At 41.0% G+C, this 25,596-nt stretch overlaps 1 protein-coding gene across 5 annotated transcripts in view; it reads right to left on the bottom strand.

Moving 5' to 3' along the window:
• Arhgef28 (Rho guanine nucleotide exchange factor 28) overlaps window positions 1-25,596 on the bottom strand; it is a 274,202-nt gene that overhangs the window by 47,785 nt on the left and 200,821 nt on the right. For all 5 annotated transcript variants that reach the window (XM_070031346.1, XM_070031344.1, XM_070031345.1 and 2 more), the window contains 12 exons: window positions 24,369-24,513; window positions 24,157-24,284; window positions 22,740-22,880; window positions 18,921-19,168; window positions 14,401-14,523; window positions 13,488-13,605; window positions 10,470-10,724; window positions 9,325-9,401; window positions 5,436-5,614; window positions 4,268-4,359; window positions 3,048-3,230; window positions 862-990 (listed from right to left, as the gene is read on the bottom strand). In XM_070031346.1, coding sequence (XP_069887447.1) covers window positions 862-990; window positions 3,048-3,230; window positions 4,268-4,359; window positions 5,436-5,614; window positions 9,325-9,401; window positions 10,470-10,724; window positions 13,488-13,605; window positions 14,401-14,523; window positions 18,921-19,168; window positions 22,740-22,880; window positions 24,157-24,284; window positions 24,369-24,513 — 1,818 coding nt within the window. The remainder of the gene's footprint in view (window positions 1-861; window positions 991-3,047; window positions 3,231-4,267; window positions 4,360-5,435; window positions 5,615-9,324; window positions 9,402-10,469; window positions 10,725-13,487; window positions 13,606-14,400; window positions 14,524-18,920; window positions 19,169-22,739; window positions 22,881-24,156; window positions 24,285-24,368; window positions 24,514-25,596) is intronic.

Here is a 25,596-nt window from a genome sequence, read left to right as displayed (position 1 = left end):
ATGTTCTTGCTCCAGGGTATAACCCCTGTTTTCACTGTATTTGACGTCAGTGCCCTGCATCTTGTATACACATTTTTCTAATTTGGGGAGGGGAAGGGAAAAAACAAAACACTAAAACAAGGATACAGGTTGACCCATTGTAACAATGAGATGTACAAGGCACTATGTTGAAAACAAACTTCACAACTTGGGGGAAGAAGGGAGTTAGGGAGGTGGGGAGGGAATGGATGGTAGGGGAAAAACAAAGGAGGAAGTAACAATGCTCATTAGGAAATGTACTCATTACCTTACTCTGTATACTATTTTTTCAATAAAAAACATTAAAAAATAAAAAAGACTTTTGAGAATTCTGCCTTTACGTGTGTTTGTGTATATGTGTGTGTTTGTCTTTATGTCTGGGTATCTGAGAGAGAGAGAAAGAGAGAGAGAAAGAAACTAGTTTTCTGAGTTATGTCTTCTCAGTTGGTACCCCATGAGATTAAGGGTTTGTTCTCCAATGGACTTCAGAGGTGCTTTCTTCAAAACCAAAAATGACTTAAAGGTCCTTTCAAAATTGGTTTCAATAAATCATATGAAAACTGAGGCAGGTAGGTTTGGGGGAGGTGCACCAGTTTTCTAGAAAGCAAAGCAGTGTAACACAACAGCTAATCTTTAAATCCTTGTCCTTGGAATACCAGCACTACTAATACACATATATAATATTTATTTATAGCTAGCATAATTAATGTCAGGCTTTTTCATTTATGAAAAATCCATTAAGTTCCTTCCAAACTGGGAGAGTCCCTGCTTCCACTTTATGTGATCACTATGTGCTGCAGGAACGGAGCAGAGGCCCCGTGCCCGGCCTGCGTGTTCACTTACGAGCAGTAGGCAAGCCTGGAACATCTTGAGAACCAGGTGTGGCTGTGGAGAGAGGTTCCCCACAGGCTTCCTCGGATGACTGACTCCCATGCTCCTGCGAGGCCTTCACAGCAACTTGCAGACTCTCCGCTAAGGTGTAGCAATGATCAATGAAACAAAACAAAACAAAACACACAAATACAAGCAGAATTTAATCTACACCAAAAATTGGCAAGTTGCATTTGTCCTGTGCTTGTTTTTATAGAGCCCAGGACTTTAAAAAATGATCTTAAATTTTTAAAAGGCTGTTACACAAACACACACATGCACATACGCACACACACACACACACACACACACACACACACACACACACACACACACACACACACACAGAGCGATGCCAGAGATGGTGTGACCTGAAAAGCCTGAAATATTTTCAATCTAGCCCTTTATAGAAAAAATTTTGCAGCTGCACAATCTAGAGAATAAACTCAAAAGTCAAAGCTCACCAGGCACCAGTGGCTTATGCCTGTAATACTAGCTGCTCAAGAGGCTGAGATCTGAGGATCTCAGTTCGAAGGTAGCCTGGGAAGACAAAAAAGAGAGACTCTCTTCTCCCCTTAACCAGCAAAAAGCCAGAAGTGGAACTGTGGCTCAAGGAGAGAACTTTAAGTGAAAAAGCTAAGGGACAGCCCTGAGTACAAGCCCCAGAATTAGCAAACACACACACAAACACGTACACATGCATATACCCAGTCAAAACACATTGTAAAGAATGATCACAAATGCAACTTTCAGAAAGTCAGTGTGCTAAGAAACTACCTGTAATTTTATTAATATATATTCAGTATCAGGCATTGGGGTTTCGTAAGCTGTTACTCAGAAATACTAGCTGTTCTTGAAAAGTGTGTTTCCCCAGTTTGCCTTTAATAATAGAGTCCCAGAAGAGAAAAGGGAATTTACATTCTACATAAGCACAAAATCTCTTTAGGACCCGTTCAAGGAATATACTCAACTGCCTTCTTTACAGACAGGGACCGTTGACCCTGAGAAGTCTCCTGCAGCACTGTGACAGAGCCCTTGCCTACCATATGGAAGGACCTGGGTCCATTCCTCCACCTACCACCACTACTGAGAGGACAAAGCTGGCTCATTCTTCTAGCTGCTGTTGGGTATGGATGGACTGTGCAGGGGTGGGTTTCCCCCAGTGGCCCATCCCATGCTTCCACTACATTGGCTTCTCTTTAACAGCTGGTCCACAGCTGATCCCTGACACCTCTATCTCATTACCCAAGGGCCAAAGGAATCAAAGCCAATGGATTTACAAGCTGGCACAAGTGATAGCTTGGGCTAAGTCGCCCATTCTCACTTTTAGCCAGTGGCTTCAACTTCCTTCTCTATAGAATTTTTCACTGAGTGGACCATCCACACCCAGTCCTCATATTATCTGCACTATTCTTGTCCTAAACAAGCCTGGTACTCATCTACCTCAGGCCTCTCTCTCTTCTATTCCTTCTATCTGGAAGACTCTAATATATTACTTAGCCTTCTCACTTCATGTCTGGTTACAAACCATCCTATCAATGAAGCCTTCCTTGGCTATCCTACCTAAAGTAGAAGCATCCAGCCCTGTCACACTCCAGACTCCTTATTTTGCCTATTTTTCTGGATAGCCCTTGATACAGCATGACGCACTTCTTTTCTTTATATCTTAGTGTTTCTAGAATAAGTTCTACACCAGTCACAATTTTTTATAATTTTTATTATTATTATTATTTGGGGGGTCCGGTCATGGGGCCTGAACTCTGGGCCTGGACGCTTTCCTTCAGCTCTTCAGCTCAAGACTAGTGCTCTACCACTTGAACCACAGCGCCACTTCCGGCTTTTTTCTTTTTGCTTATGTGGTGCTAAGGAATCGAACCCAGGGCCTCATGCATGCAAGGCAAGCACTCTACCACTGAGCCACCTTCCCAGCCCAATTTTTATTATTATTATCTTTAAGTAGTTGTATAAAGGAGTTGTTATTTCAGAAAACAGTTTACAAACAGAATAGATCTCGATCAATGTCGCCCCTTCCAACATTCTCACCCATTCTCTCTGTCTTATTCTGCTATAATTTCAGCACCAGGACCAACCACAGTAGCACAGAATAACTATGCCATAAGCATTCTCTGCCAAGCAAAATCCTTCCCGAAACAACATACCTTCTTTCAGTGCTGCTGCCAGTAAGGAGGCTGCCTGGGGGGGCTCCCCAGGATCAGGTTTAATGAGGAGATGTGGCTCCAGGTGGACGTCTTCATAGCCACTCAGCTCCCCCAGCTCAGCATAGATATGCAGCTTCTCCTCCAAGCATGTGCAAATCTGTTGGTCTTGGTTACTGAGTATTTCTATGAAATAAGAGCCATAGCTTATCGCTAAGGTGGATAGAACCATTAATAAGCCGTCCAAGCGAGGAGCTAAAGATGTTGCTACTTAGTGAACAGTCTGATCTACAAAATTAAGGCACGTGTTGCTGGGTAGCACAGATTCCAGTTCAAATCCCCACTCTTCCACTTAGTGACTGTGGTCTCCGGCCAGAGATTTCACAACTTTCACAGCACTCCACAACTGCTCGTTTCCTTTTCCATTCCCCTAATTCCAGAAAAACCTCGCAAAGCCACTCTTTGTTTATACAGGCTGTTTCCTATTAAGGCTAAACACCCAGCTCAGGAATGAAAATTGAGGCAGCCCTACCCATGATGAGCGAATGCCCACAGCAGCAAGCAACACAAAGGCTTCAGGCTTCAGGCTTCAGCCAGTCTTGGTCAAAACCAAACACGGTTTATGTTTCTGCTTCTAAACATCCATCTTATGCCATCTTTGCATGCATCTTTTTCCTCTGATTTCAACATGGTAGAGAACTCTTAAAGCTCAGAAACCTTGACTATCATCTGATCCAGGGATCCTTGGTCCTTTGGATCCACCCTCTGTGGAGGGGAGCTTTAAATATTCATGTCTACACTCCAACCACAAACAGCTGGTTGAGCAAGGAGCCCAGGTAGCTGTATTTTTAATGACGGCACCAAGTATTCTAACAGGAGACCAGAGCTGAGACTTGGGGCTTTGCTGGTGGCCTCTCCTCTTGGCTCCTCATCCAGTCTTACAACTATGACATGATGGGGCTGAGACCTAACTAAACTGTCAGGCAGCAAGTCCAGTGCTCATCCACACCACACTGCCCACAATCATGGTCTCCTATCTGTGATGTACATAAGTATTAGTGCGTATGCATATACAGTTAATCACTAAGTCTTCTCTGTTGTCAGGGCTGGCCAGAATGAGCTTCAGGTAGATACAATCAGTAGCCTCCTGCTATGACAGCTGGAATTTTGTCATGCCCAAGGAGAACACCACAGCTAGGGAGCCTGAAGTGCCCACATCATACCTTGGCATTGCTGAATTTTGGCCAGTCTGGCTTCAGCTTTCCGTCTCTCTTCATCAGATTCACTTGTCCGTCCCCCATCTTCCTCTGGACAGCTTTAAAAGGCAACAGTCAAGACATACAACTGAAACTCAATCCAAGCATCTTTGGGCTCATTAGAAAAACATGGGAACTTGGCAACAGAATTGTTCATAGAGGCAAGAAAATTCAGCATTAAAAAAATCTCTGCGCGCACCTTTGCCAAGAGATGGGTTTTCTTTTGCGTATTTAAAGGATCGTGCATAATCTAACATGGCTCTCAAAGTCAGAAGTACAAATGCTCCAAATCCTCCCCCACCACATAGAGGCAGTCATTACAATTAAAATAAATTTTGGCTTTTACACCATTTGAGCATCTCTTTTGTTTTTGACTTGGTAAGTTTTAAGATGGGGTCCAGAGCTGTATTTCCCAGACTCAGTCTCATGAATTCAGGAATGACAAGTGAGCACCATTACATCAGCTTGAGCTTCTATTCTTCATGCAGGGAAAGTAACAGGGTTGAGAGGATGGAACTATGCACCCTATCAGGAGGGATGCGGAGCAGGTGGAGAAATTTGTAAAGCATCAAGCTCCAACCCTTCAAATAAGTATAAAGAATATAACTCCCACTTTTATACCCTCATTGATTAAAAACAAAAATACCTGTCCTCGTTCAAGTAATAAGGGATTCATTGACTTAGAACACTGAGTTCCACCCATCTAAAACCATTTATTGAATGATTGCTCATTTCTAGGCACAAAAGGAAATATAGGACATGTCTGCTCTTGCAGAGCTTCCAGTCTAATGAAATTTACACACACACATACACATGTATACACATAAAAAGGCAGCGTATGACAAACACAAGATAAATGCCATAGACAGCAGATGCCATGGCATGTGAGATAAGGCAGAGTCCTTGGACTGAAGAGGTCTTCAAGAAGCAGATGAGGCAGGGGCTGCACCCAAGCACACAGGCAGAGGGGAGGGAAGGTGTGAGCATCATGCAGGAAGGTGAGTGGCAGACAAGGCTGCAGGTGAGGTGCTATGATGGGTGTGGGCAGAGCAGGGGCAGGGGAAGACATGATTAGAACATTTTTCCCCAAATGAACAAGTGCCTTCCATATATTCCAGCCAGAAAGAAACGTTACCTTTCTACTGCCTGCTGGATCCGCCTCATCCAGTTGTTCCGCTCCTCCTTGGAATTGGTGTGGATTTCATACATCTCCGGGCCAGCTGAGGAAGCACTGATCAGAAACATCCCCCTCTCCTCATTTGCAACTTCTCTCGCAATAAGCTTCTGAAGGGAAATGACGGAGGGCTTCTGGTCCTGTGGGAAAAGGGAGGACATGTGGATGAAACTGCACCTTCTCTAACGTCACAGTCACCCCAACACATGGGCCCAGGAAGCCACCAGAATAAGAAAGCCTTCTTCTCACTCCTGATCTTTTCAAAAGAGCTGCCAAGCTGGTAAGTTGTCCAAGGGAAATGGAGAAGACAGGATGGAAAGAGAGGATTCTGGGGAATGCTTGCTCTTATGAACTGGTGGCTTCAGAGCTGGGAGCAGTGGCTCACATCTATAATCCCAGGTACTTTAAAGGCAACAATGTGGAAGATCATAGTTTGAGGGCAGCCCAGGCAGAAAGGTTTGGAGACCCCATCTCAACCAAGAGCGGGGTGCTGTCATCTCAATGATGCAAGAGGAATAACCAGGAGAATTTCAGTCCAAGCCCAGCCACAAGCTAGCCCTGGGTAAAAACACAAGACCTTATCTGAAAATAACTAAAAGTAACTAACAAATATTGGCTGAGAGTTCAAGCAGTAGAGCTCCTGCCTAGGAAATATGAGTCTCTCTGCTCAACCCAATTACTATTTCCACCTCTTCCACACCCCCCCCCAAAAAAAGAAGAATTGGTGGTTTTAAAGGATAACTTTTTAAAAGAAAAATCAGGTAAGAAAATATCAAGAGCTATGGGGCTGGGAAGGTGGCTCAGTGGTAGAATGCTTGCCTTGCATGCCTGAGGCCCTGGGTTCGATTCCTCAGCACCACATAGGCAAAAAGAAAAAAGCCGGAAGTGGCGCTCTGGCTCAAGTGGTAGAGCACTAGCCTTGGGCTGAAGAGCTGAGGGACAGCGCCCAGGCCCAGAGTTCAGGCCCCATGACCAGACTCAAAAAAATATATATATCAAGAGCTAAAATCCAAAATGTTGTGGTCAAGGGAGGAGGAATTTTCTAGAGGGACACATATAAGAAATAGGCTATCAAATATTATACAAAACCAAAAATGATGAAGGATTAAAAGAATCTGTTTATTTGGCCACTAATAGAAGCACAGTTTCATATAGTGGTGAGAACAGAACCCCAGAAACTAAAGGACAGGTTGCAAAATACAAGGGAAGAATGAGGAGGGAAGATGTAAGAGTCCCCAGCTATCACCAGGCTCTTAGACTATTGTTCTGCAGATCCAAACACAGACATCTCTCCTTCTCACCAACCAGATGAGTAATTGGAGAGCAGGAATGGATCAAACTCATCAACAAACTTGTACTTCATCAATAAGAATAAAGTCTAAAATTTGGTGCCCACACCTTGCTAAATCACCTCTCCCCCCCGACATTAATTGTGGTTCTTCAGTGTCCTGTGCAAGCAGTGGGGACTGGATGTCAATTTGATCACACTCAGATGGATGAGAATCTAGAGATGAAAGAATGACCACAAGAATGCATACAGGCTGAGCAATGTGTGTGGGGGGATTGGGGCGGGGGGCGGGGAGGAGATAGAGACTCTGCTTTGGTCTGTGGCTTCCACCACTGTTTATGGAGAAGACTGCAAGTGTGTGGTTTTCTTCCTACCTCATGGACTGAGGGATGCCTTTATCCAGAACATTCCACTCTGTTCCTCACTGCTGATTTCCTGGTGCTGACTTAACAAACTTCCCAGCATTGCATAGCTGTGCTACATCTGGAATCATGTGTCAGAGTGTACCTGGAATATTTCTTTTATAGTACACACACACACACACACACACACACACACACACACACACACACACACACCATACACACACACACACACACACACACACTGGAACCATGTGTCAGGGTGTACCTGGAATATTTCTTTTATAGTACACACACACACACACACACACACACACAATTACAGATGATGGTGGACCAGACTACTGGTCTATGTGGTCCTATGTTGCTCTCTGAAAAGCAGCTGTGTGGCCCTCTGAATGAAGGTGGTTCTCTGAGCATTGCTAACATCCCTTGTTCTACTATTGTGGATCTATTCTCCAAGGTGTTGTGGGTTCTCCCTGTTTCGATGCACAGTTTGAGCTTCCTTAGCTTACAAGGCAAGTGGCCTCTGATTGGCTTTGAATTTCTTAAGACATGAGCAAGAGTGAAATTATTTGAATCAGTTGGTTAATGTTTGTGGGGAAGGGAGGTAGCAGAGGAAAGCCTTTTAAAAGTAAATAAAAGTGTAGAAAATAGCATTAAATGATAGTGGTATTAAATCACTAGTAGACCAATGACATAGTTATTCATTTGACTCACACAAAAACTAATAGCAACAAACAAGAATTCAAATGCCCAGGAATGAAGACAGCAGGATTTACTTCTCTTTCTGTTCTTTGATACTGAAGAAATCCTTACTTCCACAAACATGTGATATGAATTTTCTTTTCTAGTCTGTCCCTCCGCATTTCCCAGGTTAAACAAAATGGCCCTCACCTTTCCACCTGTTCCTCTAGGAAACTATTCCTCTGAGTTTGCCAGATTACAGCCTAAAGAGACTACTGGACAAATGAATATGTGTTCATGAATTTTACAATAGATGCAATGCAGGTGACTCTGAGACATGGGAACTTGTTTAAGGATATCTGTTTTCCTCTACTGTAGCTCTGTGAAAGAAGTCTTTGAGCTTTTTGTTTTGTTGTGTTTTGTTTTTGTGATATTAGGGAATAGAACTCAGGACCCTGGGGCATGTGAGGTAAGTGCCCTACCACTGAGCTACCTCCTTTAATTTTTTTTTTTTGTGCAACTCAGCATTTCTGGGCAGCTTAAAGTAGTGGACAAAACAGTAGACAGATTCTTAGGCTAAGCTACAAGCACAGGCAAGTGGTGAGGCACAGCTCCAGCCTCCTCCCCTCTATAATCCCATCCCTGGGAAGACATTCTTCTTTGTTTTCAAAGAAAAACAGAAGCATGTCATTACGCTTTGAATTTCCCAAACCCAGATGAGATAATGATACCCACTAATGTACATCCAGTACATAAGAACCTCTTTAAAGGAAGTCTACTATCCTGCACATGGTACTTGGTGGACCTGGGTTTCTTTTATTTTATTTTTTAACAATACCTGTGTTCCACGATGCAAATTAACCAGCAATAGACTGATAGCATCTTTGCTATGCTGTTTGGGCTATACAGATGAGAAATGTTATAAAATACTGGTTTTTAAGTGCTAGGCTAAATCTAATTATGATCTGTAATGAGATTAATCGCCATACCACAAGGTAAGAACATAGTTATATAAAACAATCTTATATGGACAGTGTTATATGAACAACTGCAGTTGTCAGAAGCCATTATAGCAGAAACAAGGAAAAAATCTTTAGATACTACATTATATTATCTTATTACGCTGAAAGAACATCATAAGTTTGGTTAGCAAGTAGTATAATGAAGACACTGTCCAGTAGGACAGTAGGACAGTAGTTGTGAGAAATGAAGGAAGAGGATGGTGCTGAGGATGGGGGTGGGGAACAGGAGAAAAGATCAAGATAACAGGCGGAAGGTAGACACAGGGGTAAAGGCAGTGTCTCTTTACCACCAATACCAAAGCACCTCAATATTTTGGCAACTGGTTTAACTAGTGAGCCAGCATGAAATCACTATTAATAATACAGATATCATAGGACCTAATCTTGCCAGTGACTCTTTTATTTTGCTAGGAATTTCAGGCATTTTTCAACAAAGTGTAGGATAAAACCTATTTTTTAAAAAAGCATGCAGTATGTATTCATATACTTACCACAGCTGCAAAGATGTATTTTTGGTCTTTTTCTTGTAAAAAGAGCAGCACATCAGTTAGAAGGAGAGCCAGGATATCTTCAAAGGGGAAAAAAGGAAGTATTCTTAGTATTAATGATGCAAACCAGAGTCCAGATGCTTTTATTTTATTATTTATTTATTTATTTACTGTCAGTTGAATGGCTTGAATTCAGGGCCTTTGTAATGTCTCTGTGCTCCTTTTGTTCAAGGCTAGTGCTCTACTGCTTTAAGCCACTTTCAGTTTTCTGGTGGTTAATGGAGATAATAGTCTCATGGACTTTCCTGCCAAAGTTGGCTTTGAACCAAAATCCTTAGATCTCAGCCTTCTGAGTAGCTAGGATTCTAGGTATAAGCCACCACCTAGCTTGAAATAAATTTAATTTTTTTTAAAAAAGACTTTAAAAATAAATATCAAGGAGCTGAAACATGTCTTGATGGGGCTGGGGTTGTAGGGAACTAGTGGGAAGAGAACAGACAACAGAAAGGAATAATGGGGAATACAGTCACCATCATCAGAATAGAGGAATGGACAGGTGGGAGGGGGAGGAAAGAAAACAGATTATAGTTTATTTTGATCAGTCCTTAAGAATCAAAATAAACCTCTGCAGATTCAAAGAGTCAATAATGCCTGTTAATAAACACTAGCACTGCAAAAGTAGGTACTAGGGCCAGCATGGATGTGTTAATAACAAAGATGACATTTGGACTCTCTATATTTCTCCTAGAACATCTGCCAGCCCCAGACTGGCTAGGCACACAACTGTCCCTTGCTGTGTAGGTATGTACTGTCAGGATTTCTATACAACACATTTGCCATGATAATGTTTCTGTGCCAACCATTAGCAGAACTCTTGGCTCCTTTGATTTCAGATCACAAACTGGCAAATTGATTTTAAAAAGCATATAGGAAGGTTTTTGCTTGGGGCAGCCAACTCGCATCAAAGATTTCTTATCACTGGTCACCTTTGCCAACTGAGCTGCACACCTTGATCTTTCAACTGAAAAATCCAGGGTTTGTGTATGGATGCCTACCATCCCGAACCAGTTTTCTTTTGAAACCTGTCCTCTGTTGAACAAATAATGAGTACAAAAGAAGGAGAAATTGATCTGGTTGAGCCCCAGTACCTTTAAAGCGACCTGTAGCTGTTTTCCAGTAAACAAGACCATCATATAACAGAGTCCTTTCTTTACTTATCAAGGTCTGCTTTCTGAACACATGGCCATTTTTGAGCTTCGTGTAGGTTTTGTTTTCTATTTTATTGAGGATTTCAAGCCATTTTTGATTTGTCTCATATTCGTCAACCTTTAGATCCACGGCTGCTATCATGTCTTTAATTAAGCCAAGAGCTTTACATAAGTCTTTATGTTCTTCGGTCCTTTCTGCATGAGGAGAAAGAAAGAAAATACAATGAGCCACAGTGCTAAGAAGGAATTTTTTTCTTTAGTCTTTAAATATCGTTGGATGTCTCATCCAAATAACAAAATAATTCATTCAAAATTTAAAATTCAGATACTGTATAATACTGTATTATCACTCTGCACTCCCTGTCACTAAAATATTCCATTATCAAAGATTTGCATTATTAAATATGCTTTCACTGATGATAAGATATGGGGAGCTGAAGACATGAATATGATTTTCCCTCTGCAGAAAGAGTCCGAGACTAAGCTGGGCTTCCCTTCATTCTTTCCAAACACATAACCAGGCAATTCCCACACCACCTTTCTGAGCTAAACCCAGCTATGGAGTCAAGCCTGCATCCCTTGGAAAGTGGGTCATGGGGTACCTCGAATAAGCCTCACACTCATCTGCTTTCCTAGATTCCTCCCTCCATAAGAACAATATCCCAAACTATATTTTACAACTATATTCGCATGAATATACATATATTAATATTATAATTAAAACTGTTTTTGATCTAGCATGTCTTTTTTTTCCCTGACTATGAAAGAAATTGGAATGTTTTCCAGGCACTGAAGCTCTGTGCCTAATAGGCAAGCAAGCCATCCAGCCAACCAAGCAGATAACTATCAATGCCAGTCTTTTCTAAAACCCAGACCGCTTGGTCTCATCTCTAGATTACCTTAAGAAAATAGTCTGGAGGAGTTTCTGGAACAGTCTCCTAAAACTGGAGATGAAAGTGAATTTAGCTATCCTCTGTGTTTGATGATAACCATCAGCTAGTTGATGTTTACTGAGGTGCCTTGACCTGGAATGCTAAAGGGAGAGGACGAAAGGAAAGCCGCCAGAGAATCCAGTTTTTTTCTGAACCTCCAGCCTCAGAAGTAGCACTCACAAAGAGCAATCAAGAGGAGTGAGAACCAGTCCTCCAAAGGAGCTAACCACTTCCAGATTTCAGTGTCTTCACAGGTGTACAAGAAAATCTCAGTACCCCCATCTTCCAAGCAACAGTTTTCAGACCACACCTCACTACTTTATCTCACCCCCAACAGAGGTAAAGTAAAATCAGTCCTTATTTCTAACCCGTTTCACAGCTAAGGCAAACCAAGTAGAGAAAAATCAAGCTAAAGCTATAAAGTGATTTGTAATAAAAACAAGAAGAGGGCTGGGAAGGTGGCTCAGTGGTAGAGTGCTTGCCTTGCATGCCTGAGGCCCTGGGTTCGATTCCTCAGCACCACATAAGCAAAAAGAAAAAAAGCTGGAAGTGGTGCTGTGACTCAAGTGGTAGAGCGCTAGCCTTGAGCTGAAGAGCTGAGGGACAGCGCCCAGGCCCAGAGTTCAGGCCCCATGACCGGACCCAAAAAACAAACAAACAAACAAACAAAAACAACAAGAAGAGCCTCCGTCTTTCGACAAATTACTGTCTTGTAAAGTCTTCCTACTCAGAGTATGACAGCACTAGGAGTCTTACTGGACCTCCTGTCTCAAGGGTCCTCATGTCTCAAGGGCCCCAGGAAATGGGGTGGAACTTGTAGTTTAGGGTTTACTACTATAACAGATCCATGTGAGTCCTATCCCCGGAAGCCCAGGGAGTGACTGTACCAACGTCCCGTCTGCCCCTGACACCATGTTGACTTCCCTGGAGAAGTCATACTTGCCATCTCAGTTCTGGCATGCAGTCAGCCAGTGTTGTTGTCTAGTCTATCAGCAGTGTGGCTTGGGATGAATCTTGGAGCAGCATAAGTTGGCTAACAAAATGTGACATATTTTAGTCCTTAAGGTATTATGTTAAATTTAAGAGTGAATATATACATAAACTGAGAAGCCTTCAATTGTGCTCTCCTTCTTTTGCTCACAACAAAATGTGTGGAGCTTTGTTTTTATGCAATTTTTATATTCTCTTGTATATTAAGTTATAAGATGCAATAAAAAATGATATATACAATAGATACTTCCATACTTGAAAGACTTTGTTCTAAATGTGTCTGAAAATGAAAAGAATAAAATATGCATGTCTACTCACTTAGATGCCTTCTTACGAAAAAAATGTTAGAACTCAGACTATGAGACAGTTGCATTATAAAAGCTCATTTCTCAAAATGAATTCCAATTCTAAGGGTTTAACACTTTTCTCATAGTAAAAAAAAAATCTTTATCAATCAAAGGCCATAAACATATATAGCTATTTAGGACATCTCAGCTGTTCCTTTGTTTTTTTTTTAATTATCTTTAAATAGCTGTACAAAGGAGTTACCATTGAAGAAAGTAGTTAATGAATACAATGCATCTTGATCAGTTTCACCCCTTTCATCTTTCTCCCCATCCCTTCCAAGTCAACTTCTTCCCTCCCTCTCCTCCTTTGTTAATTTTGTAGGACAGGCATTGATTTTTCTTTTCTTTTTGTCAGTTGTGGGGTTTGAACTCAGCCTGGGCGCTGTCCCTCAGCTCTTCAGCTCAAGGCAAGTGCTCTACCACCTGAGCGACAGTGCCTCTTCCAGTTTTCTGGTGGTTAATTGGAAGCCAGAGTCTCACAGACTTTCCTGCCTGAGCTGGCTTTGAACTGTGATGCTTAAATCTCAGCCTCCTGAGTTAGATAGGATTACAGATGTTAGACACCAGTGCCCAGCTATGCATTGACTTTTATGACTGTATTCTTTACAAACTTATACAACTATTTAGGATACCTCAGCTATGTCTCCAACAAATAGGAGGCCCATGGCACCCCAGGATCAGTCACTCACCCTTGGTATACTGCAGAATCCTTTCCACCAACACAGGGTATTTTGTAATGCGCTGAGTAACCAGGAGGATGCATTCTGGAATTCCTCGGCGTCGAGCCAAAAGATTGCTATTTCGGAGCTTAAAAAATATATGCATTTTTCTATGTTTATACTCTACTTGTATTTACCTATCTACTGACATAAAAACCCAAAAGCAAAAAAAGTGTATGATTTTATTCTGACATTTATCTACATTAATTTAAACAATTTATTATTGTTAAATTTTATAGTTTGTCAATAATTCATTAACCCAGTGCTCCAAGATTTCAAGGGCAAACATTTAAGAGAGATCTAAGAGACAGAACCACTAGATACAATTTGTGAACAATGGTCAGGTTCTAACCAAGGTTTTGGTCAAATCCATAAAATTATATTGCAGTATCATGAGGTAAACACTGAAATCTGAAGATATCAAAGATTTATTGCTAATTTATTTAAGTATGATAATGTCAACATGATACTTTTAAAGATCTTTTTAGAGGTTATTAAAGATAAAATTTCTTAATACCCTGGATTTACTTCAAAGCAAATTAAATCCAGTCTAAAACAAATACACAGGAGTATGGTGTATTATGTGTTTGGTTTTATTTATTTATTTTTTTCTGATCTTACAGCTTTTCAGAGTATAAAACAGAAAACTCAGAATTCTCAGAAGTTTGGAGGACAGACCTCACAAATACCAAACACCAAAGGCATTGGTTTGGGGAGATATTTTACTGACACGGAAATGTTTGCTACAAACCTACCACTTCCTTCTCCTCCTCTCAAAAACCAAGAACCTAGATGTTAAACTTATCTACATCAAACAAAATACAACCTGAATTATTTTCCCATGCTGGTTTACCACTTTTCAATAAAATTTTAAAATACTTGCCTTAATAAAATTCTGAAACTTTTTATTCTGTTGGAGTTCTTTAAAGAGACTAACAGCTTCCTTGTGATGGCTACAGAATTCTCCATATATCTTCTTCATTTTATTTGCATTTTCTTCTGAAAACTGAGAATGACATTTCAATAATGGTTTGTAAATATGGCCAGATGTCAACATAGAAAAGAGCATGTAGTTTTCATATATTTCAAAACATTCTTTGCAAATGAAGAATATCAATTCTCAAAAGATTATACACTATTGAATTCCACTGAATAGTAAAATTTAACTGGTAAAATTATGGAAAGTATAAACAGATTAGTGACTAGGAATTAGCTAGGAAATGAGGGTGGGAAGGGAATAGGTATAACTACAAAAGGTCAGACAGAGAACTCTTAAAGTAGATATATTCTCTATTTTTGCCGTATCACTGTTAGAATCCCCATTGTAATATTGTATTGTAGATTTGTGAGATGAGACCATTTTTTAAAGACAATTTTTAAAACAATGTAAAAATCTAATTTTGAAGAAATAAATCCACTAAGACTTGGAGCACAGAATACTGATTTTTAACAGTCTTAGGATCTTTATGCAATTGAAGTTGGAAAAGCTTTACATCACATCCACTTCTCACCAAGACCAAGTTCCTGCTGATCAGCTTACACCCATTGCCTCCTGAGACCACATGGAGTTTCCAAGATTAGAAGCCCGGGTCTATGCACATATTCTCATGCATTGTTTCTTTTTTTTCTTTTCTTTTTTTTTTTGCCAGTCTGCTTTTGCTCAAGGCTAGAACTCTACCACTTGAGCCACAGCACCACTTCCAGCTTTGTCGGCATATGTGGTACTAAGGAATCGAACCCAGGGCTTCATATATGCTAGGCAAGCACTCTATCACTGAGCCACCTTCCCAGCCCCCATCATGCATTCTTAAACTGCTGTCTCTTCTTTCAGTCCTACAAAGCACCATCATGAAATTCCTTACCTAAGTTTACCAATTCCTTACACTACATTTCAAGAGATTTAGCTACACTTCCCTATGCACAGCAAACAAAGAACACAAGAGCAGACTTCAGTCTTTTCGCTGATGTTGCTTTTCAGGTGACTATCAGTCTCTGGCTATGAGAGACGTCCCAAACGCTATTCTCAATTTAAGCCACTACTTTATTTATGGAAATTAAGTAACTGTAGATCTGACAGAAATATACAGGGGTTTTTTAACTATGAAAGGAATACAAGAGCAAAACATGGTCTCAATGTTTTGAATTAAAGCAGAATAAAACCATGATTATCTGTATCAAGAAAAGAGAAATCCAAGTGCTTCAAATGATAAAATTTTAATGCACTCACCTTCCTAAGTTTACTTGAACACATGCAGACATTAGTATTCAAAGTGTTTTGCAAAGTATTTCATAGTCACTTAGCTTGGCTTTACTACTAAGCACCATGTGTTTGAATGAGTTATCAGGACATAACAGTTAGAGCACTAAGCTAAAAAACAGATACCCTTTCTATCACAAAACTTATTATGTATTGTTGAGACCGACCTAATTTCAAAAATAGCAAAAACAACTAAGGCTAGGGGTGTGGTACTACTTCTGTCTGGCAAACACAAAGACCTAAATTCAAACCCCTGTACTACCAAAGAAGATAAAAGGAAAGAATGAAAAGAGGAAGGAAGGGAAGGAGGATGGGAAAGAGGGAAGGAGGGATGGGAAGAAGGAGGGAGAAAGGGAAGGAAGGAAGGAAGGAAGGAAGAAAGGAAGGAAGGAAGGAAGGAAGGAAGGAAGGAAGGAAGGAAGGAAGGAAGGAAGGAAGGAAGGAAGGAGAAACAAGCTGCTACTGGAGCATGGTGGAACATTCCTTTAATACTAGCTATACAGGAGACATAAGTAGGTGAATTATGGTCCAGAGCTAGAATGGGCAAAAGTATAAAATCTATCTGAAAAATAATCTAAAATGAATAAGGGCTGGAGGTGCAGCTCAAGTGATAAAGCAATTTCCTTGGAAGTATTAGACTCTTGAGTTCAAAATGGAAATGACAAAATAATTTTTTAAACCTGCCACTAGTAACATGGACTTTTACTTAATTAAACATGTAAGAGTATTTACTAAACAAATTTTGTGTCTTGTTTCTGAGTATTTAAAATGTGTGTATTTAAGTTGTGCATGGTGGCTCATGCCTGTAATCACAGGTAATTGGGATCTGACATGGGCAGAATCAAAGTTCACGACTAGCTCAGGCAAAATGTTTTCAAGATCCCATCTCAACCAATAAGAAGCTTGGCATGGCAGTGTAGTCTGTCATCCAAGTTGCCTGGAAAGCTTAAATAGGAGATGATATTCCAGACTGGCCCAAGCAAAAAAAAAGTAAGACCTTAAACTGGGCACTAGTGGCTCACACTCTGTAATCCTAACTACTCAGAAGGCTGAGGATTGCAGTTCAAAGCCAGCCTGGGCAGGAAAGTCTGTGAGACTCTTAGCTCCAATTAGCTACCTGAAAAACAGAAGTGGAGCTGTGGAACAAAGTGGTAGAGCACTATCCTTGAGCAAAACAGCTCAGAGGCTTTGCCTAAGCCCTGATTTTAAGCTCTACAACTAACCAAAACAAAAAAGTGAAACCATATTTGAAAAATAACTAAAGCAAAAAGAAGTCATGGGCCTGTCTCAAGTAGTAGAGCACCTGCCTAGCAAGTATGAAGTTCAATCTCAAGCACTACAATTATGTGTGCATATATATATATATATATATATATATATATATATATATATATATGCAGACTTCCCTATTTTTAGCAGAGACCAATGACTTAATCTCTAACAGTTTTCATTGCTACATATAACAGAATGAAATTGAGTCAAAACTTAGTATTTTTTTAAGATGTCACTTTAGTATCTACCTAGATAAAGCTGTACTAAAAAAATATGGATGAATCTTCAGGCCTCTCTTTGAGTCCTGTGAGCCCCTGCAAAAACAGCATTCAAGTGAATTCTTGGTGTTGCTCTTTTACAAGTACCCACTCATTCATTACATAATCAGTGTATCAATATTCAGTACCACTGTACATGCTGAAATCTGGCAACAACGAAACAGAGAAGATGCCTGACAGACATCTTGGAGCTGACAGACTAATGACAGCCAGTGCTTCCAAGATATGACAGAATAGCTCGTCTTAATCAAAGATTAGATTTTTATTCAATTCCCAGTTATGTCACCTTGCAAATATGCAATGACTAAACAAAATCTTAGATACCTAGTCATACATTCATAAGTATATAATGGGGAAAATCACATCTAGCCCACATATGTTATGAAAGTTATTAGACTTAATGGATGCATACTATCTCTTTGTTTTGTTGTTTGTTTGTTTTGTTGGTTGTAGGGCTTGAACTCAGGCCGGGCACTGTCCCTGAGTTCTGTTGCTCAAGTGTAGCTCTTCACCATTTTGAGCCACAGCACCACTTCCCGTATTCTGGTGGTTAACTGGAGATAAAAGTCTCAGGGACTTTCCTGCCCCAGCTGGCTACAAACCATGATCCTCAGATCTCAGCTTCCTGGGTAAAGGCAAGAGCCACCAGCACCCAGGTATGAACATGTTTTCAACAAGAGCCAGTCTGGGGGCCAATGTCCTCTAGACAAGAGCAGGTGGTGATGTTTGCTGTATTAAGAGATGGCACAGACAGGGCTGGGAAGGTGGCTCAGTGGTAGAGTGCTTGTCTTGCATGCATGAGGCCCTGGGTTCAATTCCTCAGAACCAGATAAGCAGAAAAAGAAAATCTTTAAGGCCAGGCGCCGGTGGCTCACTGTAATCCTAGCTATTCAAGAGGCTGAGATCTAAGGATCATGGTTCAAAGCCAGCCCGGCCAGGAAAGTCCATGAGACTCTTATCTCCAATAAACCACTAGAAAGCCAAAAGTGGTGCGGTGCCTCAAGCGGTAGAGCATTCGCCTTGAGCTGAAGAGCTGAGGTATAGCACCCAAGCCCAGAGTTCAAGCCCCATGACCGACCAAAAAAAAAAGGAAGAGATAGCAAAGTCCACTCCAAATGATGCTTGAAACATCACAAGTAATCAAAGTGATATTTGTCTACAGGCATGAACTCTGGAGTGCTAATCACAGATCTGCCTCCTCCTCCCTGAGATGAGCCAGAATTTGTCTTGAGGACACCCATGAGAGTATCACAGGTGTACTGGCAAAGCCATATTCTCAGACAGCCCATCACCTCAAAATGTCTCAGGAGAAGGTTCAGTTATAATTTTGACTCCTGGTGGAGGCAGCAGTAGGTCCAGGGAGGATAGAGCCAGGTCCTGTGACACACAAGGGAATAAGCCATTGGCTCTTAGATGCTCTGACATCCAATATGCAAATCAGCATCAACCAACATCAAATAAAACCAACTCAACCTCATGTGGCCATAACTGTATGAAATCAATTGTATTTATCCATAGCTTTGGGGGTTTTTTAACATTGTAAAAAAATCTGCAAACCTTCAGTGTTTGGATACCAGGCCTTTAACCCCTTCTTACCTGTTGTACTAGAATGTCTCCGATTTGATTGATCACAAAATTCCTGTCATTGCCAACACATGATTCCTGCTTGCGCTCCTTCATACTGAAGAAGAAATGCCTATGGATCTCAAGCAACTCATCTAAGCAGGGGAAGATCTTGTCCACAGTGCTGTGGTCCAGCTGCAGTTCCTCCTTCATGCCTTTCCTGAAGATCTCAGACATTATGAACAGGGTCTGGATATGATGCATTTCTGTCTGCATTAGTTCTGAAATGTGTGAGCAGATACATGTTCCAAGCAAGCGTTAACATACAAGTCATGATGGCCTAAATTAGCAGTCCAAGATTCTATGTAACACAAGTCAGAAGGACAGAATGTTTAGGAATAATAGGCAAAAATATTCCAATTGAAAGGTAAGCACTGCTGGGTGTGATGTTGCACACCTGTCATCCCAGCTACTCAGGAGGTAGAGGTAAGAAGATCCAGGTATGAGACTAGCCCATGCAGAATTAGTGCTGAACTCCATCTGAAACACAAACTAAAAGCAATAGGACTGTAGGTGTGGCTTAAGTGATAAAGCACTTGCCTAGCTAGCACAAACCCTGAGTTTGATGCTCAGAACTGAGGGGAAAAAAATAAGTAAGAGTCAATCTTTATTAAAAATTTAGCTAGTATAACTACCTAACATCTTTAAGTCCTTCCACTGGAAGCTATGTCATACTTCTATCTAAATGACTGAGGGGGAGAGGGGGTTTCTTTCCTTCTTTGGATTAATTAATCCACATTGATTAAGCCCAATGTATTTGAATTAAATAGGATAAAGTCCCTCCAAAAAAACAGTAGGTTCTTTCTGTCTCAGGGTTTATCTCAAAAAAAAAAAATCAATTTTCTCCAGAGGAAAATAGTACATCAGAAACACAGGACATCAAACAAAGTGAAGAAGATGATACAATGAATAAGAGAAAATATTTGTAAAGCATAAACCCAGTAAAGAACTAGTGTCCAGACTTCATTTAAAAACTCATACAACTCAAAACTTAAAAAAAAAAACAAAAAGCATTTAAAAAGCATTTCTCCAAAATGATACACAGATATACAAATAGCCAATAAGCAGATAAAAAGCTATTCAATAAGGCCAGGGTATAGCTCAGGGGTGGTGGGCTTGAAAAAGGCCCTAGGTTAGATTCCAGCATCAACACCAAAAAAAAAAAAAAAAAAAAAAACCCTCAACATCATTAGTCCTTAGGGAAATGCAAATTAAAATCATTTCACACACACTGAGATAATTACATGTACAATAAGAAAGTGTTGGTGAGGCTGTGGAGAAATTGAACCCCTCTTACAAGGATGACATTGCGGATGTAAAATGATGAAGTTGCTTTAGAAAACACCCTGGCAATTCCTCAAAAGATTAAAATGAAGTTGCCATAGCATACTCAAAGTAGAAACAACCTGGCATCCATCAACTAATGATGAACAAAATGAAATATTAGTCAGCCACATAAAGGTAGAAAGTACTAGTTAAATGATAGGTACGATCAACCTTGAAATCATGCTTAAGACGGAAGGCAGTCACATATTGTATCATCTATGTGAAATAACCAAAACAGACAGATGCTTACTTTCAAAAGTTGATCAGTGGTCACTGGAGGAAGGGAAGACAGGAAGTGTCTGTTAACTGTTGTAAGTTTTCTTTTTGCATGGATTCACATTCTGCTATTAGATAATGCTTGAAGGTTATGCAGCTCTGTGGCTACCCTATAAATGATTAGCTGTACACTGCATAGGTATGATTTTAGGTTATGTGAAGTATCTCCATTTGATGCATCATAAGAGAAAAGAGAAAGTCACAACGAGTGGGAATACCAGAAGTTCAAGTTCTACATAGCATGTGGATTTCTAGACTCATTGTATGTCTTAGGAAAGAATCTAAAGCATCAGCCATGGAGAGGAAATAAGTCTAAGCATAGCATTATTATTTTATCATTTAAAACTCTGTCACTGAGACTCACTAACTCCATTTTTATTAGAGTATATTAACTGTACAAAAGGGCTTCATTGTGGTATTTCAATGCCATGCACATAATGTACTGTTATCAAATTCTCTCTTATCCTCCCTCCTCTAAACCCTATTAACTAAACAACATTTATTTATTTTCATGTTTTTGTGTTAAGTACTTGTTCATGTCATTTCATTTAATTATTTAACTCATTTACTTATTATGACTTTCAAAGCCAAAACAATTTCCTTCATTTTCCTGTATAATGGGGGAGGGGGGAGTTTCTGAATACAAATCTAGAGCTTTGCATATTCTAGACAAGTGAACTACTAATGAGTTGCATTCCCATACATAACCTCACTATGTGGCTCAGGCTGGCATTGAACTCTTGATTCTCCTCCTCCTTTCAGAGTGCTAGGATTACCAACAAAGACATGTACCCTCAGGCCCCACTTTCCTCATTTTTAAAAGAGAAACAGTGAGGAAAAGAGAAAGGGAGGCCTCTGCCTCTGTCTCTCTGACACAAAAGGCCATGTTGATGTGACAGTTCATTCCAAATGGGTGCTTGGTTTTGTGTGTGTGTGTGTGTGCCATCCTAAGTCATGTGTGTGTGTGTGTGTGCGCGCACGCGCGCGTGCGCGCACGCGCCATCCTAAGTCTTGAACTCAGAGCCAGAGAGCTGTCCTGTGCTTTTTTGCTCAAGGTTAGCACTCTACTGCTTAAGCCACTCTTACAGCTCTACTTACAGCTTTTTGGTGGTTTGTTGTAGTTAAAGTGTTTCACGGACTTTCCTGTCCCTCCTGGCTTTGAACTGCAATCCTCCAATCTTAGCCTTCTGAGTAGCTAGGATTACAGGTCTGAGCCACCAATGCCTGGCTTGGATCAGATTTTTTTAAATACATGAAATTGAGAGGTAACTGAAGGACAGTGTAATATAAATGCGTGTGATACATCACCATCTCACCTGACCCATGTGACCACCACCTGCTGCAGGTGAGGGGGGGCGGGGGGTCGAGGGGGGGGCCTCCTTAGCAGGGGACTGCAAATCCAGGGCCAGGGAGGTGAAGAGCTTGTCTCATCTTTAAAGTAATTGTCTTTGAAACTACTTTTTAAATTTCTTATTGGCAGTTTTGGCATTTAAACTCAGAGCCTCGTACTTACAAAACAAGTGCTCTACCACTTGAGTCACACCGCCAGCCCATTTTTGTTTTAGTTATTTTTTGAATAGCATCTTAAATCAGGTCTGGCGTTGAACCTCAGTCTTGCTACCTATACCTCCCATATAATTGAGACTGTACCACTAGGCTGGCTTGTCTGGTGAAGTGAGCTCTACCTTTTTTATCTGAGATGGCCTTGAACACATTTTCCCTTAAGTAGCTAAGATTACAGATGTGAGACACTTTACTAGATCCCTTTAAACTAATTGTTAACATCTACTCTGGGCTTAGATATTTTAACTTCATTTTTCCTAATTGGTTTATAATGTAGCCCAGCCCCATGAAACAGTGAAATCTCCTCATTGAATCGCATTCCAAGGATGGACAGAGAATTCAGCACAGAGCTGAACTTTTCCTATACCCATCCCTGGCTCCTGATGGATGCAGCCACTGTCTGGGCCACCAGACAAGCATCCTGCCTACTACCCTTCATAAAATAGAAGTTCACTGCCTTACATGCAGCAGGCCCAGACTCAGGAAACACGAAGCGAGCCTGGTGTGTTACATTTGCTCATACCAGCCCATGCTACGCTGCATCTAAGCTTGAGAAGTACATTTGAAGCTGGAGTGTCATTATTCGCACTCTACACACAGGAAGGGAAGGAAAGGTGGCATGCTTACCAAAAATGACATCCTGCCTTTTGATGACATCCTTCTCCTGCCGACTGCAAAATGAAGGATCCACCACGAGGCTCCAAGATTCTGCCTCAAAGTCCTGGGTGTCACTGCTCAGGTCACTCCACAGTGAAGAATCCACAACATCTAAGATGGGGTTAGCAAAGGAAAGGCAGAAGTACGGTCACACATACAGCACAGACCATGTGAAACCAACCTGTGAGCCACACAGAAGCAAACACTTGCATGGTGGAGGCAAAATCTCCAAAATGCCCAAAGCAAGACAAAATAGCTTTCATGAGAGCAAAGAAGAATCAGACACTGACAGAGTGACTGCATCCATGGAGGAAAAGTAAGAAAATTGAGGCCTCTTTTGTTTGTTTTGGCTTGCTCTATTTTAGTGTGTGTGTTGTTTTACTCTGTTTTGTTTTGCTTGGCTTGGCTGAAAATAGATCTCACTATGCAGTACAACCAGACCCTGAATTTGTGATCCTCCTGTCCCACCTCCTGAGTGCTGAGATTACAGGTGTGTAACACCACGCTCAACCCTCTATTTTAATTTTATTTTTGTTGCTTTTCAGAGCCCATCATGTGCTCACATAATCTTAAACCCAGTGATTTCTTTTGCCCGGGTTAATTTGCACAGTTTTTCAGGTCTGAATTTTGAGCTTATCTTGAGTTGGCAAGACACAAAGCAGACTGGAAGGATCTAAGTCACAAATAAGAGTTTTCTGATAGAATTAGACTCAGATATACAAATACTCTTCTGAAAATCTAGACTGCATTTGCCCTACACAGCACTCATTAAAGAAATTCCAACTCAATGGCAGTAAAAGAAGAGAGGACAAAAGACTAAAGACCCAGGATCTGGGACAGCTCCGTCCTCCTATCATTACTCTCCTCCCATTTGGATCTCCTTACTGATACAACTTGGATACTGAAAACCAATTCCTCAATTACTCGTCACTCAGTGACAAGACAAATTAATGCAAATGAATTAAAGTAACTATATTTTAATATAGGATGCTATTTTATTCCATCAATAACTACAGTATATTTTAATAATAAGCATGCAATACATTGTATTATATAATACAGTGTGTGCAATATGTTGTAAATACTATAATGTGTACAGTATAATGCAGTCCATTGTATTTTTATTGTGTGTATAACCTATTCTTTCAAGAATATGTCCAGTTAATAAGTGTATTCTATCTCCTTAATCATTATCTGGTTGCTTCTATTGGGACTAAAATTTCCTTCCTTTCCAAAGCAGAATGCATACCAAGTACATCCTGGGATCAGTCTTCTTTTACAAACAACCAAAGAAGATGCTTCAGGTCTTCTGCTTTCCCTTAGAAAGTATCCCCCTCAGTACCTGCTCAGAGAAACTTGAGTGAATGCAAACATATTCTTTCCTCACCTTCCATCATGAAGGAGTCCGTGGAGGGAGAAGAACCCACTGACTGGAACAGCTCATCGGAGTGAGACCTGCTTCGCCAGCCGCTGCCGTCACCTTCAGACTCCAGAGATGTCACTGACCTCCTGAAGCTGGTGATGGCAAGGGAGAGGAGAGGAATTACGTCTTGGCAGCCTCTGTGAGCCATGAAGAAGGAGCAGCCAGTGAGCTTTTACCTTTCCAAGGTGGTGCTGGGAACACTTCTGGACAGCGGGTGAACCTGCCCCGTGGTTTCCTTCCTTCCCGCTGGCAGCCCAATAGGCATGGAGGATGACGGGTGCAAGGGGGTTCCAGGTTGCGGGATATCTCTAACTGAAGAAGCTGGAATCAGAGTGGACGTGTTGTGGGCTTGCACAGGGGACAATAATTACAAGGAAAGAAAGCCACTGAAGCCAGACAGGTCAGTCTTCAGACAGCCATTTCTAACATGTCCATGCCCAGCCTGGCAGTAAGTGTGACTTCAAATGTCCCTTCCTTATTCCACCCTCCCAACACCCATGCTGCAGGCATCTCTACTTGTGTTGGGGATGACATAAACAGACAAGAAAATGGAATGGGGAAATGATGGCCAGCTTTTCCTATAAACCACTGCTTGTACTCCAGAGAGCCAGCTTTAAATAGAGGCAAGGTGTTATTAACATTGTGACTAGACTGTGTAAATAAGCAAAGAGCCAGTCAATGGAATGCACTGATGCTGGGAATCTCTTCCCTATGATGTAAGAATCTGCCAACTCAGTTCAGCTGTTTTCTCTCAGGTAATGAAAATTAACCAGGTACTTCCACACTTTTCTGACTGGTTCTGTTAAAAATAACTCTCAGAAAATATTTCAGAATCGTAATACTATAGCTACAGCAAAAGTACTCTCAAGCAGAGGAGGGGAAGTATTTGTACTTATCTCAGGATTTGTGTGTGGAAGGGAGCAGGGAAGTGTCCTGGGGCTTGAACTCAGATCTGGGCACTGATCTTTAACTTTGTCTCTCATGGTTGATGCTCTACTACCTGAATCATAGCTCCACTTCTGGTTTTTGCTGATTAACTGGAGATAAGAATCTTACAGACAAGGCTGGGAAGGTAGCTCAGTGGTAGAGCGCTTGCCTTGCATGCATGAGGCCCTGGGTTCGATTCCTCAGCACCACATAAGAAAAAAGAAAAAAGCCGCAAGTGGCGCTGTGGCTCAAGTGGTAGAGCGCTAGCCTTGAGCTAAAGAGCTGAGGGACAGCACCCAGGCCCAGAGTTCAGGCCCCATGACCGGACCCAAAAAAAAAAAAAAAAAAAAAAAAAGAAAAGAATCTTATAGACTTTCTTTCCTAGATTGGCTTCAAACAGAGATTCTTAGACCTCAGCCTCCTGAGTAGCTAGGATTACAGGTGTAAACCACTGGCACCAGGCTTAACAAGGGATTT

This window comes from Dipodomys merriami, unplaced genomic scaffold (genome assembly GCF_024711535.1).
Source record: "Dipodomys merriami isolate MVZ:Mamm:240054 unplaced genomic scaffold, mDipMer1.0.p SCAF_20, whole genome shotgun sequence".
Classification (NCBI taxonomy): Eukaryota; Metazoa; Chordata; class Mammalia; order Rodentia; family Heteromyidae; genus Dipodomys; species Dipodomys merriami.
Note: the sequence above shows the minus strand (reverse complement) of the source record. Positions and strands in the feature narration are given on the sequence as shown.